Here is a 15,792-nt window from a genome sequence, read left to right on the forward strand (position 1 = left end):
TAGCAGGTCCACATCCTCTCAGTCGCTGCTTTGACTGCTAAACTGTGTCTGTGTCTTAAATGTCTTTAATCATAGACTAATTAATTAACTAAGTAATTCATAGGTTACAGACACAGAGTTTGCTCATTTGTGTACTTATTTTGAAAGGTGTGATTACTATGTCAAGACTTAAAATCTGTAAATTGGTGAATCAGTTGTGTAATCAGGAAAATGCTTTATATTTGTTGTAAGCTGTAGACTCTTTGAATTCTGATCAAGGTAAACACAGTGCTTATATGAACCTATATTCAGCATGTCTGCAGGGGTTTTTTAGCACTGAAAACCTCACAGTTAACCTTCCAAACACCTTGGCCACAGTCTCACTTCAAGGCCTAGACCCTTGTTCTGGTTTGGGGTTTGTGTGAATTTCTGTGATGATTTCAAAGAAAGTAGTGGTCTCACTGTAAGGTGGGTGGCTTAAATTTTACAACGTTGGCCTAACACAGATTTAGGTAGTGATTATGTGAGCTGTTTGGATTGTTTTCTCTGTTGTAACGTTTTGGTCAGGTCCTGAGAGAATTGGTTTCCTTCCCTCCTTATGCACACACGTGCACTTCCTTCCTGACAGTCCGGCTCGAGTCCCAGAAGGACCCAGTGAATACTCTGCTGCCCAGAGGACAAACACGCGCAAATATGGAGGCATGCGAGAGAATGCTGCGTCATATGCGGTGCAGTGGAAAAATGGAAAGGGAACAGAATGGAACAGCAACAGGACAGGGCTTCTAAGTGAATATTAAAATAGCGTTCTGACAAAATGGTAAAGAAGTAGGACTTAATTTGTTGTGTAGAAGGAAGAGGAATAAGTGGACTGCAATCAGACGGCACCATGGGTGCCCACAATTGGGAAGAAGCCTGTTGCTCAGAGCCAGTCAGCTGATTGCCTGTAAGCCCAGTGGTTTGTAATCAGCCTCCTCCATTAACCTCAGTCAGCTGTTACTGTGTTTGTATCTCCTGAACGGAGTCAGTGGTCAGCATATTAAACCTTACCCTTTGCCTAAGCTGAATTTAGATAGTGATAGAAAACCCTCCTGTGTCCCAAGGACAGACTGCATTTCATGTTTACACACACACACACACACACTTGGGCCAAAGGGCAGAATAGCCAGTTAGTAAAAACTCTCCATTCAGAGTTGTGCTGATGCCAGACCTGCCTTAAATATCTATAATTCATGACCACTTATCAGATACCTGCGGGAAGATGAAAGTTTGATGAAGTTTCCAGCCACCTGCTAGTTGTGTGCTTGGCTCAGTGGAGGACTGGGCATGTGGACTCCTGTCAACTAGTGCTTGTTGTTGTTTTGACCAACACTGCCCCCTTGTGGGGGAAGTGTGACATAGGAGGGAATTGGAGGTGGCCCTCAGAAGCAATCGCAATCATGAGGAAAAATTCAGTGTTTCAATTTCATAATATCTGCCCAGCCCTACAAAATATTACAGTCTTCTTGATGCTTTCTGAATCCTAATTATTTCTAGTATAATACTAACGCTCTGTGTGGTTTGTTTCAGCTTATACTTGTACAAACTGGGCATTGCACCACAGATCCAGGACCTGCTGGGAAAAGTGGCCTTCACAGGTAACACTGGTGGAAATCAGCCAGTTGTAATAGCATAACATTAAAACCACTGTTGTTTAGAGAAAAATGCACCCTCATAAATAGAAGAGGAAGCACTGAAGTAATTACCTTTTTGCTTTTAAAATGAAGGATAACAGCTGCCTTAGGGCTTCTCTAAATACTGATGAATCCTCCTTGCGTGGGCCGCTAGGATGAGTAATTACTGGTCTTGTTTGGATTTAATTGAAAACGATAATAAAATGTCAACACACACTCTGAAGCATGTTCATTTTGTTATAGAGATTGGTTTGAAACCTGTATTTGGTTTGGATGTTCAAATTAAGCAACATTTCAGATCAAGATAAACGTACCCTGCAGCCATTGCCTTACAAGTAAAACTTAAGGTGGACATACAAACTATCAAGCTCCAAAGTTTTTGACATTGGGGTTTCCTGAGAAAGCCTCAGATATGGGACTTTTCATCAGTACAGTCTTCTGGGGACATCCTATTTGATACTAAATCTGGGAAAAATCTTGCAGTGCGTTTCCTTCAGATTACTGTATGAAAAATTTCCACCTTTCCAATGTTATTCTGTTTGAACACCATTACGTTCCCTGACAGCTGTGTATGTTTCTGTCTTCCAGAGGAAGAGATCAGTAACATGAGGAGTGAGCTGGAGAAGTATGGCATCCAGATGCCAGCCTTCAGTAAGATTGGAGGTATCCTGGCTAATGAGCTCTCAGTGGACGAGGCTGCCTGTAAGTCCTCTGACCTATTATCTTTACAGTAAAACAGATTGGCCAAGAAGCAGTGTAATTTTTTCATGACAGCCCGCGGCTATCATGGAAGTTTGGAACCAGTCTTTCTATCGATTTTCATACATCCATACAGTGTTTGTGGTGGGTAATGGTGCAACACTGTCACTTGATGTTATAAACACTTGTGACAACATTGCACCATAACACCATAACTCACTGCCTCTCATTATTGCTTTATGATAGGATGAGTGATGAAAGAGTCTTTGCAAAAGATGGAGAGACATCACTAGCTTAATATCTGAACATTGTTGACTGATCAGACTGCTTCTAACTCTCTGACTCTCTGTTGTCCTTAGTGCATGCTGCTGTGATTGCCATCAATGAGGCAGTCGACAAGGGTCAGGCATCTGTGACGATGGGCGCCCTGATGAATCCTAATGCTATGCTGAGGAACACCCAGCAGGGTCTGGCCCAGGACTACCAGGACATGCTGAGCCGGGCCAAGGCTCGCAAGGAGGATCAGTCCTCAGGCAGAGTGAGAAGCCTAACAATCCCTTTTGTGCCCTCTCAAAACTTTTAGTGCTGTTATTTATTGGTGTAATAATGTCGGATTTATTATCGGCTTTTCCCAAATGAGAGGCTTTCCTTTTCTTATTTGACTCTTTCCTATTTGGTTTAGTGTTGAAAGGATTCCATACTGCAGTCCGGGAATCAAAATTATGAAGCAGAAGAACGTATACTAGTTGAAGAGACTTACTGAGAACAAAATTTGACCAACCCACAAAATTTGACCTTGACCGTTGCACTGAACAGATGTTTCTGACTGAAGTGTTTAGTGCTGGCAACTAATGAAGAGAGCTGGCACCCTGCACTGAGGTCGGGAGCGGTGGCCACCTCTGACTCACACCGCAGGCCTTGCCAGCACATTCCGGCGGTTGCAGTGTCAGCTTTACTTCACCAAACATTGGCCCTCCGCACCATCCGGCATCTCGCCTCCCATTCTCCTCACAAATACTGTACAAACATGAGCCATCCATTTCCCCCTAATGGCTGAAATGTGATATGTAAAATATGCAGCTTCATCAGTATGAATGGAAAAATAGATGTGAACAGGTAAAAATATAATATCCTGTGCATTTTTTCCCCCTGTGTCTCCCTACTTAGCGCTCCTCTATTGCTACAGAGGAAAGAGATGTCTATGAGGAGCTGCTGACTCAGCAGGAGATCCAGGGCTGCGTCGACATAGTCAACAGTAAGCAGTGTCCCTCTCACACTTTTAAAATTTTTTAACCCTAACATTTGCCTACATTTTTGCATGAATAATAACCCCTAACCCTTGCAGTGTTGAACTATATAGGACCACAGGAGAGTGAACAGTGAATTCAATACAACTTATATATTATCCCTGAATGACCGGTCTCTATTTGCCCCATCTCCAGTCCAGACAGCAGTGAGGCAGGTGAATCAAGCGGTGTCTGCCCAGGATGAGGCTGCTCTGCTGGCTGGGCTGAGGCTGGAAGCCCTGGCCCTGTTGGGTGTTCAGGAGGCGAACAGCCACTGGTACCTGGAACACTTCACCACCTACTGCCAGCATAAAGCCAAGGTAAATGTAGTCAGAGCAGGTTCCCTCAGTGGTTCCAAAATCCAGTCCTTTGGACCCAGAGTACTGCCGTTTTTTTTGTCCTACCAGTAGTTAATTGTATTCACCTGGTATCCCATGTCTAAATCACTCCCAGTTGGATGGCTAGAATGAAAACCAGCAGTACTCTGAGTCCTGAGGACCGGCATTAGGAACGTATGCTTACAAGCAAGACAAAGGAATCATAATCAAACATTCCTAGAGAGAATAGAATCACAATACACATTCGTAGGGTTTTCTTTAATAAGGTAAAAGCCTTTGTCAAATGTGAAATAGGAAATTGGGTGCACTTGTAAAACACAGAAAAGACTCATTAGAGCATGTTGAATAAGCATGGCACCGTATGCTGTGCCCCTCTCTCTGTGCTGCAGGATGGCGGGAAGGCCTTGTTGCTGGAGAGAGAGGAGATCCAGAGAGTTGTCAGCTCCTGTAACGATTTTGCTGAGGCAGAGAAACGAAGTAAGCAGCTTTTTGTTTCTCACTATCAATGTTTTCTAGCAGTGATTACTAGCCAGTTGAAAACCAAGTAGGTACCCACTCCCCACTGCCTCGAAGCACAGAAAGCAGTGTCTGTCTACCACAAATACTTGAGCTGGGTTTTCCAAAAGCATTTCAGCACTGAAATATTTCTTGCCTCACTGTAAGTCAGGGGAGAAATATAATTTCTACACTAAGGTGCCTTTGGGAAACCGGACTCAGGTAATCAGCATGAGACGACTAACAATAATTTTCCTGTTCAGAGCTTGAGGCAGTGGCAGCCATCAATACAGCCATTCGTCTTGGCAATGCAGCGGAGACGGTGGAGGAGTTGATAAACCCTGAAGCCCAACTACCAATTGTCTACCAGACCGCTGCCAACCTCTACCAGGCTGAGCTTTTCAGTTTACAGCTACAAGGGGGGCGGGTGAGACATACACACACCACCCACACACCACCCACACACAAAAAACCCTTCAGGTACAGAGGAGAGGATGAATAACACCTGAGTAAGAGCATGTTTGCAATTTTCATGTGTTTACACGTGGACACACACACACACACACACACACACACACACAAGCTTAGAGGTATAGGGGAAGTCTATGCTAGACATATTATTCTTCAAGATCAAGTTTGTTTAGTTATACAGCCCTTTATCACAAGCATGTCTCAGAGGACTTTACAGAGAAAGTGTCTAGCTAGATCTAACTAAACACAATCAATGGTGAACAAAATTATATAGGACAAGCATAGCAAAAAACACAAGGTAGGCAAGAGCAAGAGCAGATTTTAGCAAGACAAACAATCTACCTATTCTACATAGCCTAACCTACCTGGCACCCCCAGCCTTAGACCCTAATGCACACAAGGAAAAACTCCGGGCAAAACATTGACAGAATCATGGGCAACAGTAATGACAGGAGAAAACATAGAGATACAAAAAGGAAGAGAGGCAGCATGTGGCGATGAAAAGGGGCTGAGATCAGCGCTAGAAATTAAGTGAAACGAGGGCAGCAGTTGTGATTCAGCGTCCAGGTGGGAACAGCAGCAGAGAAGAGCAAGGCCAGCACTGACCATACTTGAATGCCACTTCGTTTGTGATTCAGACTGTTGTGTTTGTCAGTCTGGCCTGAGCCATGAGGAGCTGAGTGTGGCTGTGGAGATGCTGTCTGCTGTAGCCGTGCTGAACGAGGTGCTGGACACGAAAGACCCTCAGGCCGTCATCGAGCAACTAACAGACTCTCCTCTGGGCTTCACCAACATGGACCAGGACAACCTTAACAGGTAAGACAGCTGGGGGACAGGTAGCCATGGACTGCTGAGACACAAAAAATCAAATGTGACATTGGCAGTACATGGACATTAGCTGCAAAAAGTAAGACCACTGATAGTTTTGCAAAATGTACATTATTGGACGCTGAACTCTGCTAGCTCCAGGAGTGCTGCTCTGTAACCAGTTTTTTTTAGTATTGTAGGTGATTGTAGGTGCCATTACAACTCAGCTGTCCACTGCACTATGTGTGAAATCACATTGCATATCTCCCCTCCACTGCATTTTTCTCTTCACTGTCAGACTAGTATTTCATTTAATGTCATGAAACAGTGTTTTGAACCTCTCCATTCTTCTCTCCCTCAGGTACGCTGACACTCTCATTAAGCTGCGGGCCGAGGCCCTCACCCAGGGCCAGGAGTTCCTCACCTGGAACGATGTTCAGAAGTGCATTGACACAGTCAACGTTCAGGTCCATGAAGAGCATGAACGTAAGAAAGCCTTGCAGACTTCTGGTTATGTTTTACATAGTGAAGTTTGTGCCTAGCCCTGTGCTAGAGACTATTGTACAGAAAATCAATTAAGAAGACTTTTACGCAGACATTTTGAAACCTTGTGAAAGTATGGTCCTAAATTGTAAAGCTGAAAAAAATATATGCCCAATGATAGAAATAAAACACATTGCCAGATCAAGTTATAAATAATTCCTCTCTCTACTTCCAGGCATCATAGCTATAGCTGAGATCAACGAAGCGCTAAACTCAGGGGATCATCAGCAGACACTTGCAGCGCTGCTGCTCCCTACAGCCAAGCTGACAGGAGTGAACCCAGCCACAGCCAAACACTACCATGATGTCCTGCAGCACACCAAGCTGCTCCTCTGCCAGGTACTGGGGCACTAGATCTGGTCAATCAATGTATGATCTGTATAGATGGAGCTGGAAAATGTATGGCTTGCACCTCCCACACCCTCAAGGTGCAAAATATGCAAATATTTTTTATGGCTGAATAGAGCACTGGAATGTTTTAACTTTATCTGTAATTTTATCACAGGAACTGCAGAGCAGCCCGCCATCCCTGAGATGGCTCTATTTTACGTTTCTATATTGTTATAAATCTTATTTCCTATTGTTGACCTTCTATCTGATGGTTTTTATTACATTCTGTCTATACTCTCTCATGATTGGGGGTTCATTCAGGGAGAAAAGACGGGGTGATTAATGGAATGATGTTGAAACACGTCGGTCTGGAATGATGGAACATTAGTAGCCTGTAGTATAAACTGTTCTGAACTCTACCAAAATCAATTTGATGTTGGCAATAGGTCGAGCACGTTGATGAAAAACTCAGCTGAAGAGAGTAATTTTTCCTGTAAATATTTTGATTTTTATTGAGTTTTTTTGTATTTAATTCTGACGTCAAACAAGGGAAAATTGTAGATGGTAGATTATCGTGGTCACCATACTCCACCAGTGTGTCACTCCACTAACAATCGCCCAGTCTGAGATTTGATAGTTCTGCCATGATAGACTTGTTGCACACAGTCTGGATATTTCTTTCCTGAAACTACACAAAGACGTGAAAACTGACTACCACAGAGACTGTTATTCAGGAACAAATAGTCTGCTACACTGAGTTGAGAAAGGTTTGGTATCCATCTGTTAATGGAACAATGTTCTGTTTCAACTTTCACAACTTTGTTCCTGGGCCTGTGCTTCCTTGCTGTGTTCCAACAATGGGTTCAATGAGGAGGTATTTACAGTATTATGTGCACAAACACACACATCCCGTCTCACGTCACAACAGCCAGCCTCTGAGGTGTCCCGCGGAGGGAGATGAATTGCAGTTTCGAGGCGACAGTCTTTGACATGAGCATGCACAGGAAGGGATCCAGACAGCTGTGGAAGCAGCAGAGACACACTGCCAGTCTGTAGTATCCGTACAGTCTGTCGTCCCCACTGGAAAACAGACGGATGTAGTGGGCGATGTGCAGGATGCCACTGGGGGAGAAACATACCGCGAAGATGAGAAAGACCAGAGTGCTGACCCTGACAAAAGGCGCCCAGTTGCAACCAGATCGCCCCAGGTGGTACACCACCGCCACGTGAGCACAGATACAAATCAGGAAAGGCACTATAAATCCCAGACAAACCAGCATCAGCCTGTATGGCACCAGCGGGGCGTGGGAGTTTTCTTCTAGGGGAAGTACATCATGGCAGGTGGTGACTCCCAGCTGCGGCACCTCGTAGCTCTGCCTGACCAGGAGCTCAGGCACTACAGCCGCCCCAAACAGGACCCACACTCCCAGGGATATTCCCACTGCCAGTGTAGTCTTGGGCAGCCTCCTGTACAGGAAGGGCCTGACCACGGCCAGGTAGCGCTTCAGACTGATGCACGCAATAGTAAAAGCTGAGCAGTAGACGTTGCCGTAGAAAAAGGCGGTGACGATTCGACAGGCGATTTCCCCGAATATCCAGTTGTTTCCGTTGAGGTGGTAGTGGACACGCAGCACCAGGGAGAGCAGGAGCAGCAGGTCTGATAAGGCCAGGCTCAGGTAAAGCACTGCTGTGGACAAGGACCTGGCTCTGAGTCTCAGGAAGGCCAGGATGTAGGCGTTGGACGGGATGCCCACCACCATGGCCAGGGTGTAGGATGAGGGAATGACCCAGGTGCTGAGGACTCCTGTGGTGTAGGCCGTCGCTGGATCCTGTGGGCTCACGTGTAGCCGGGGGGCGTCTGTATTGAAATGTAGTAGGGCCGGCAGCTGGTTTGTGTGGTTAGATCTGTACTTCGTCCCACTGAATGTTTTTGGTATCAAAACAGATGTAATATTTGTTTTGATTTTGGCACTCTTTCCTGTTTGTGGGTAGATCAGAAGAATTTGGTATAAAAAATTATTGTCAAAAGAAACATTATTTTTTCATGAATGTATATTTCTAAGTACACATTTCAAAAACATTTAAAAAAGACTCCAAGCGTGGTTTTCAATCATTTTGTCTATTGTTCTGTCCTACTTTCTGACAGTTTTTGAAATGTAAACAGACTTGCCTGTCATGACAAAGAGTCTCATACATACAACACTGACATGAATCTATAATTGGGGGATTCTGTCTTGTTTTTAGATCGTGCTAAAATCCAGTTAAACCTGGTTTTTTGGAGTCCAAAATGGGTCCTGAACCTATTACTGGTGTGTGCCCAAATGACATAAGTAGCAAGATGTTTTTAAGAAGATACAAAAATCTCATTTGGGCCCCAGACTGAAAAATGCAATAACCCTTTCAGTAAAGTGTGATGTAGTATTTTAATTGACTTACCACCGTCCTGAAGGGTCTGCAGTGCCATCAGACAGGCCAGTAGTCCAGGCAGAAGGTTGGCCATATCACTTTCCAGTCACTATCCCAATGTTGTTACAGCTCTCTTGACTTTACACTCTTCTGTGGTTCGTCTTTTAAGTTACTTTAGTAACTTTAGGATTTTTCCATTGATGAAGTTTGCTGGTTTGCATTTCTGCTCCGTAACAGTAAAACTCTGATAACAGTGTGTGCTCTCAGCGATGTGCTCCAGCTGTGTTTCCCGTTGCTAAATATGCGAGCGCTTGTATGTGCGTTTCCTGCTTGAAAACTGAATTCCTCCTGTCTGCATCAGTTACTGTCCACTGACTCACTGGAGTGGGAGGAGACTGCTCTAATGGTTTACCGACAACTGTCCTCTGTCAACTATTTACATCAATTAGTATTGCAATATAAGTCATTTTATTGCAATTTTTGTTGCTAAAATGATTGTGTAATCTCTCATTGTGCCTTGTTTTGTTATATGTTTGTTTATGTTTGTTAGCAATAGTGTTTGTTAGCCTGGTTATTGGAATTTAGGGATTGTTACTGTAATATTCATTTTTAACATTGTAGCCATCTGTATTTGCTTTGTATTAAACTGTACGCAATCCTTAGGATACTATATTATGAAATGGCTAGAAATAGATTCAAGCTAAGAAGCTGCTTTTAGTCTCTTCAGTCTATTTTTGTAGTCACGTCCTTCCTGTGGGCAGGAACAAGCCCAGCCCCGACCTCTAAAATTTGCCTGAGAACAAGAACACTCCTCAGGCTAAACAAACATTTCTTGTGGTAAATAACCATTCCTGGTGGTTGTTGTGAGATTTTGTTGTTTTCTTTTTTTATGTTTTAAGTACTTGTGTTTTTTATCAGTTGTGTTTTTATAATACTACTTTGTACTACTTACTATCTTTGTATTTTTATTCTATACTTTATTTTTTTTGTAAAGCACTTTTGGTTTGAGGATGTCTTTGTGTCCTAACAGTCAGTCTTTGACATTGCTTTTTCCCCAGGTCTTACCTCTGGACACAGAGGAAATGGTACTGCGTGCTGTATTTGCTGTTGCTCTGTTAGCACCAGCTTATGTAGTCTTGGCAATCAGTGTTACTATGAAGTGATACTGCTGTATGTAGAACAAAACACGCTACCTGGGCTTTGCTGCATATACAAAAATCTGTACAATCCTAACTTGATGAATTTGGATACTGTAACTAAAAGAGTTTTCTAACCTTTAACATTGAATATTAAGACTAAAACTGCACTCAAAAGTTTCACAAGCTGATATCAAGTTAGTATTGTGTGTATTGTATATGCGTGAATAATGCCTTGTATGCCTGTGGTATAGTTTGATATTGACATTCTGCAAAGAAAAGAAGTGACCGTGTGATTTTGTATGAATGCAGAGTTCTGGGGATGAGTCAGCTGTACTGTGGTTGGACCAAATCCAAGAGGCCATACATACGGCCAACCAGGATGAAGAGGAGGCTCTCATATGTATGGACAGAGTTAAACTGCACTCATATCTTTCCCTTTACTGTTACTATCATCCCCACAACCCAAAATGTCTTCTCATGCCCAGTTAATTTTCCCTGTAACACTCTTTTTGTTACTGTACTGTTAATGTGCAGTTTTCATAACTGATTAACTGGTTCAACTCTTCTGTATTGCGCCAGTGGCTGGAGCAGTAGCAGACATCAACAGGGTGGCGGCCGAGGGGGACTCGCAGAATACACTGCAGGCCCTGCAGGCACCCACTGCAGGGCTGAAAGCCGTGCTCTCTGAATGTGCTGACACCTACCAGACTGAACTGGCCCAGAAACAGACAAATAGTGCTACTACAGGTAACTTGATTTAGACGTGTCACCATGCAGTCAGCTGTATTTGTGAGAGACTGATGCCTATTCAGAAAGAAGTCACCTGATATTCTGATTTAGCGTTCATTGTGAATCGATGACACGACAGCCTCCCCTCACACAGTGGCTGAACAAACAATGAATTAAAGGGGCACTTTCTGCTCTCTCCCAGGCAGCAGTGAGAGTGTGTGGGTGAGACATCGTATCAAGGACAGGTATGACTACTACTACAACCTTGAGAATGGAGAGGGCACCTGGGAGGAGCCAGAGGGATTTGAACACCATGGTGGCCAGCTCAGTAAAGAGGAAATCCAGGTACGCCCCACTATATGTGTCTGAAAATATTCAGTGTACACGCTCCACGGTGAAGTGTAGAAATATTTTACCATACTAACACCGACCATGATGTCATTGATTTTATTGAAGGTATATTAATGGATTCAGTGACTATTCATTTGATGATTTTTATAATCTAATAATGATTTAATGCATTAAGGGGCGGCCACACTGATACATTGTGTCTGTCCAATCGAGTTGAACTTTTTCTGGATGGATTTGTCACAATCTATCTCAAATATTCTATCCATTTTCTGACCCTGGATCAGTGTGGCCACCTCCTTGTATCACAGACCTCAATAACATTGTTTCAACCTAAAGAAACTCAAACATGCTTTGTTCCTTCAGAATGTCGTCAGCGGTGTGACTGCAGAGTATAACAGGGAACAGTTATGGTTGGCCAACGAGTCCCTGGTGGTCCAGCTGCAGGCTCGGATCAGAGGTTACCTGGTCAGGAAGGTGCACACCCAGAGAATGGAGTATTTACGGCAACAAGAACCACACGTGGTCAAACTGCAGGTACTGTGTGGCACCACTGCAAACTGTGAGCTGTGAATACTGGTCGGCACGTAAGAAATGCGATCAGATTAACTTTATTGATCCCTGAAGGGAATTTGGGCCATTGCTGCAGTAAAGTATAGCATACAGATAGCAATACAGCAAAAACAAATATATATTGAAGATTAAAGATACATTGTCCTCATTATGCTAATGCAGATTTCCTATTGGCTGGCAAGAATTCTTGCTATGTTGACCTTTGATAGAGTTACAAATGTATAGGTCAGAACAAAAGCATATACTCAGAATGTGCATTATTGTTAGATGATTCCTTTTAATTATAAAAATTTCAGACAGAAAATAACCTTTTAAAACTCTGACATTTATTTAGACCAGAGACACACCTAATTTCTGAAGAATTATAATGTACTGTCAACTGAACTGTTTAACAACATGTGGAGGCCACCAGTGTCTGGACTCCACGGGGGGATTTATCTTGCTGCTGCTCAGGGCTGGTGCCCCTCGATTTCAAAATCTCCCTGTAGAGTCTAAGCGCCAAAGACTCTTGTTAAGTCCTAATTCTCACCATATCATCTGTTATAATAAACTATTATCTTTACTTCATTCACTCGTCTCTCCTGATTGAACAACTGATGTGAAACACCCAGCTTAGAGCGAAAGTTTTCACACAGATTTTTGATCATATTTTATATGATGTTTTATATTTTGTTTTTTTTTGTTGTTGCAGGCTTGCTGGAAAGGGTATAAACAGAGGAAGGTGTACAAAGACAGAATTAATTTGCTGCAAGACAATGTTGCTTCTGTTGTCAAGGTGATGAATTGTATCTTGGAGTGCATTTCTTGGAAATATATGAAAAGTATAATTAGTGAGTGTGTGGACGTGTAAAGCTATGCACTCCATTCACTAGAAATGATTAACCACAGACCAAAATAACCATGTTAGCTGGGACTCGTGGAATAAACACTGTACCAAACATTGTACAGTATGTACCAAACTCGATATTAACAGAGCTACTATATCAAGTTCTTAATGTAAGCACTTCCATTTTCAGATCCAGTCTTTAGTGAAAATGTGGAAAGCGAGAAGTAAATACAATCAGAGATTGCAGTACTTCAAAGATCATGTGAGTAACACGTTTCTGTCAGCATCGTCTTTTTGTTTTAACTTTTATATAAAGATGTATTCATGTTGTATGACACTCATCGTCTGTGTGTTCAGGAGAAAGACATAGTGAAGATCCAGGCTTTCCTGAAGGCCAACAAAGCCAGAGATGACTACAGAACACTCAGTGAGTCAACACACACACACACACACACACACACACACACACACAAATTACATGCACCAAATACTAAACTCAAATCATTGGTGGAGAAAATATAAAAAGAGCAGTAGACCTGTGGGCAGCTTCATTCTGCATCACAGGTTTATTACAAGTTGTATATAAAAGATTACTGACCAGTGTTTTTGCGGGCTTGCATATGTGTCACCTCTCAGCTGGGGCCCAGGACCCTCCTCTGTCGGTGGTTCGTAAGTTTGTCCACTTGCTGGAGCAGAGCACCCTGGATCTGCAGGAGGAGCAGGAAGTGACACGGCTGAGGGAAGAGGTGGTCACCAAAATTCGCTCCAATCAGCAGATGGAGAAAGACCTGAACCTGATGGACATCAAGATCGGCCTGCTGGTGAAGAACAGGATCACCCTGCAGGTTGGGAACCCTTGCTGTTATAAGTACAAGGATGGGAAATAGCAAACAATTATTTTATTTTGCTTTGACATCATTCATAGCCAGCCAATATCACAAGTTTCATGTGCAGCAAATCAGTAAAAACTGTTTCCAACATTGAGCTCTGATAATATATTACTGTTTGCACGTGTATCCAGTCCAGTCTGGCTGCTTCATTTACTCTCGTGGTGTTTGTTTCTGTGAAAAGGATGTTGTGTCCCATAGTAAGAAAATGAAGAACAAGAAAAATAAGATGAGTAAAGAGGAGCTGGCTGCAGGGGACAGACTGGGTATCAAGGGCCTAAATAAAGGCAAAAGAAGGAAACTGGAGGCCTACCAACACCTCTTTTACCTGCTACAGGTGAGACAGAAATGTGTATACACGATCACACATACAACAAGAGTGTGGTTGTACTAAGCAGCTCCTAGTGTCTGTATCTGTCCCTCCTCCTTCAACTACTCCCTCCCTGCCTGTTGCTTTGAGCTCAACTCCTCTCTTTTCCCTCCCCTTCAGACCAATCCTTCCTACTTAGCCAAGCTGATCTTCCAGATGCCCCAAAACAAGTCCACTAAGTTTATGGACACTGTGATCTTCACCTTGTACAACTACGCCTCTAACCAGAGAGAGGAGTACCTGCTGCTGAAGCTCTTCAAGACGGCCCTGGAGGAGGAAATCAAGTGAGGGTTGAGGGATTAGTACCGTGTCTGAATGATTAAATAAATCCACTGTACCAAGTCTACACTCAGTAACTATTGCATTTATATAGTGCATATAGTATTTATTTAATGTAATGCACTGAAGTGGCCATGACATCCATAGAGAGAATGTCTTGCCAACAGTGAGTGATCAACAGTGTGGGTTTCCCTAAAACACATGAACACTAAATTCCATGTCTCAGGTCCAAGGTGGACCAGATCCAGGACATAGTGACGGGGAACCCGACAGTCATCAAGATGGTGGTGAGCTTCAACAGAGGCGCACGGGGCCACAACACACTCAGGCAGCTGCTGGCACCCGTGGTCAAAGACATCATCGAGGACAAGAGCCTAGGCATCAACACCAACCCTGTGGATGTGTACAAGGCCTGGGTCAACCAGTTGGAGACGGCTACTGGGGAGGCCAGGTAGGGGGAAATTGGGCCGGGGGAAGGAAAATATGTGCTACATTCAGTTTTTGACTTATTCTGTTATTGGCATCAAGGGGACTTCTGACCTCAATGTGCTATTTTCATAGGTATATTTGTATTGTTATATAGTATTTGGCTATTTATTTTCTCCTGAGGTAACCAGCAGTGCAAGTCAATTAAGCTTAATTAAAGCTGATTGTCAGTGTTCGCTTTGTTCCTTTTTTATTTTGCAGTATTTTCTAACTTTAAGTATATACAAATTTTCGGTAACACTTTAGGGAAAGAATATTAACTATTAACTATGGGTTTTCCCTAAATAGTTTAATAATTTCTCTAAATGATATGTGATACTAGCATCTTATAAGCTCCACTGAGCAAAGCAGACTAAAAGTCGAGTTAGTTCCCAAAAGTTCCCTAATCTAAAGTCTTACCAAATATTCTTCTGTCAATTAAGTTGATAGTCACTAATACTGCGACGAGTACTGCTACTCTGGACGAAAGTGCATATACCTAAATCCCTACCGTTTGCACAAATGTCAGTTCACGTTGTGCCCATGGTTTTGTCGTCCCTCAGCAAGCTGCCCTATGAAGTGACTCCGGAGCAGGCCATGTCACATGAGGAAGTACGCAGCAGGCTGGAGGCATCCAGTCTGGCTCTGCGGTCTGCGACGGATAAAGTTCTCAGTTCCATTGTGTCTTCGCTGGATAATATCCCGTAAGTTTGGGAACCTGTTCGATGTCAAAGTCCACACATCCTTTGCTTCCTCTGTGACAATATTGCCTGTCTCATGCTTGAGCAGATGAGTGAGCACGATGTTGTTCATACTGTATGTGTCGTCCAGTTTGTTTGTTTTTTATTTTTTATATTTTTACATTTATTTTAGATCAGTTATTAGGAAGAATAAATAAAAGTGTTCCTCTGATAGTCTTTGCTAACATGGTTAGAGGTCACACTACCTAACTAGCAGCTAAGTGTTAGCTGTGTTGTAATATTAGGCTGAATAGTGTCGTGTTCTTAAGAGGTTATCCAAAATTTGATGGGACTCAATCTGAGAAACATTTATGCAGAAACATTTATGTAGTGCAATACAATTTAATTGGATTTCTATGGCACCTTTTGTGTGCCAGCATCTTAAATAGGATAATCCAGCATCAAATATAGA

General features: G+C 43.0%; 2 protein-coding genes across 4 annotated transcripts in view; one reads left to right on the forward strand and one right to left on the reverse strand.

Annotated features, from left to right (window-relative positions):
• The window catches only part of iqgap2 (IQ motif containing GTPase activating protein 2), a 40,216-nt gene that overhangs the window by 14,245 nt on the left and 10,179 nt on the right, over positions 1–15,792 (forward strand). Inside the window, exons 6-28 of one of the 3 annotated variants that reach the window (XM_071539887.1) lie at positions 1,546–1,613; positions 2,238–2,351; positions 2,708–2,886; positions 3,516–3,603; positions 3,791–3,954; positions 4,362–4,449; positions 4,731–4,894; positions 5,594–5,754; positions 6,107–6,231; positions 6,464–6,627; positions 10,083–10,109; positions 10,473–10,563; positions 10,743–10,910; positions 11,095–11,237; positions 11,607–11,777; positions 12,505–12,588; positions 12,830–12,901; positions 12,997–13,066; positions 13,276–13,484; positions 13,711–13,863; positions 14,017–14,180; positions 14,402–14,626; positions 15,204–15,344. In XM_071539887.1, coding sequence (XP_071395988.1) covers positions 1,546–1,613; positions 2,238–2,351; positions 2,708–2,886; positions 3,516–3,603; positions 3,791–3,954; positions 4,362–4,449; positions 4,731–4,894; positions 5,594–5,754; positions 6,107–6,231; positions 6,464–6,627; positions 10,083–10,109; positions 10,473–10,563; positions 10,743–10,910; positions 11,095–11,237; positions 11,607–11,777; positions 12,505–12,588; positions 12,830–12,901; positions 12,997–13,066; positions 13,276–13,484; positions 13,711–13,863; positions 14,017–14,180; positions 14,402–14,626; positions 15,204–15,344 — 3,033 coding nt within the window. The remainder of the gene's footprint in view (positions 1–1,545; positions 1,614–2,237; positions 2,352–2,707; positions 2,887–3,515; positions 3,604–3,790; positions 3,955–4,361; positions 4,450–4,730; positions 4,895–5,593; positions 5,755–6,106; positions 6,232–6,463; positions 6,628–10,082; positions 10,110–10,472; positions 10,564–10,742; positions 10,911–11,094; positions 11,238–11,606; positions 11,778–12,504; positions 12,589–12,829; positions 12,902–12,996; positions 13,067–13,275; positions 13,485–13,710; positions 13,864–14,016; positions 14,181–14,401; positions 14,627–15,203; positions 15,345–15,792) is intronic. The other 2 variants (XM_071539886.1, XM_071539888.1) reach the window with 2 other exon arrangements.
• On the reverse strand, positions 6,686–9,243 carry f2rl2 (coagulation factor II (thrombin) receptor-like 2). Its single transcript, XM_071539889.1, has 2 exons — positions 9,055–9,243; positions 6,686–8,596 (listed from the first exon to the last, which is right to left on the reverse strand). The coding sequence occupies exons 1-2, from the start codon at positions 9,116–9,118 to the stop codon at positions 7,533–7,535; spliced, it is 1,128 nt and encodes a 375-aa protein (XP_071395990.1). The 5' UTR covers positions 9,119–9,243; the 3' UTR covers positions 6,686–7,532.

This window comes from Centroberyx affinis, unplaced genomic scaffold (genome assembly GCF_046629955.1).
Source record: "Centroberyx affinis isolate AG114_WGS23_722 - 3 ecotype Tasmania unplaced genomic scaffold, CSIRO-AGI_Caff_v1 ptg003531l_1, whole genome shotgun sequence".
NCBI lineage: Eukaryota > Metazoa > Chordata > Actinopteri > Beryciformes > Berycidae > Centroberyx > Centroberyx affinis.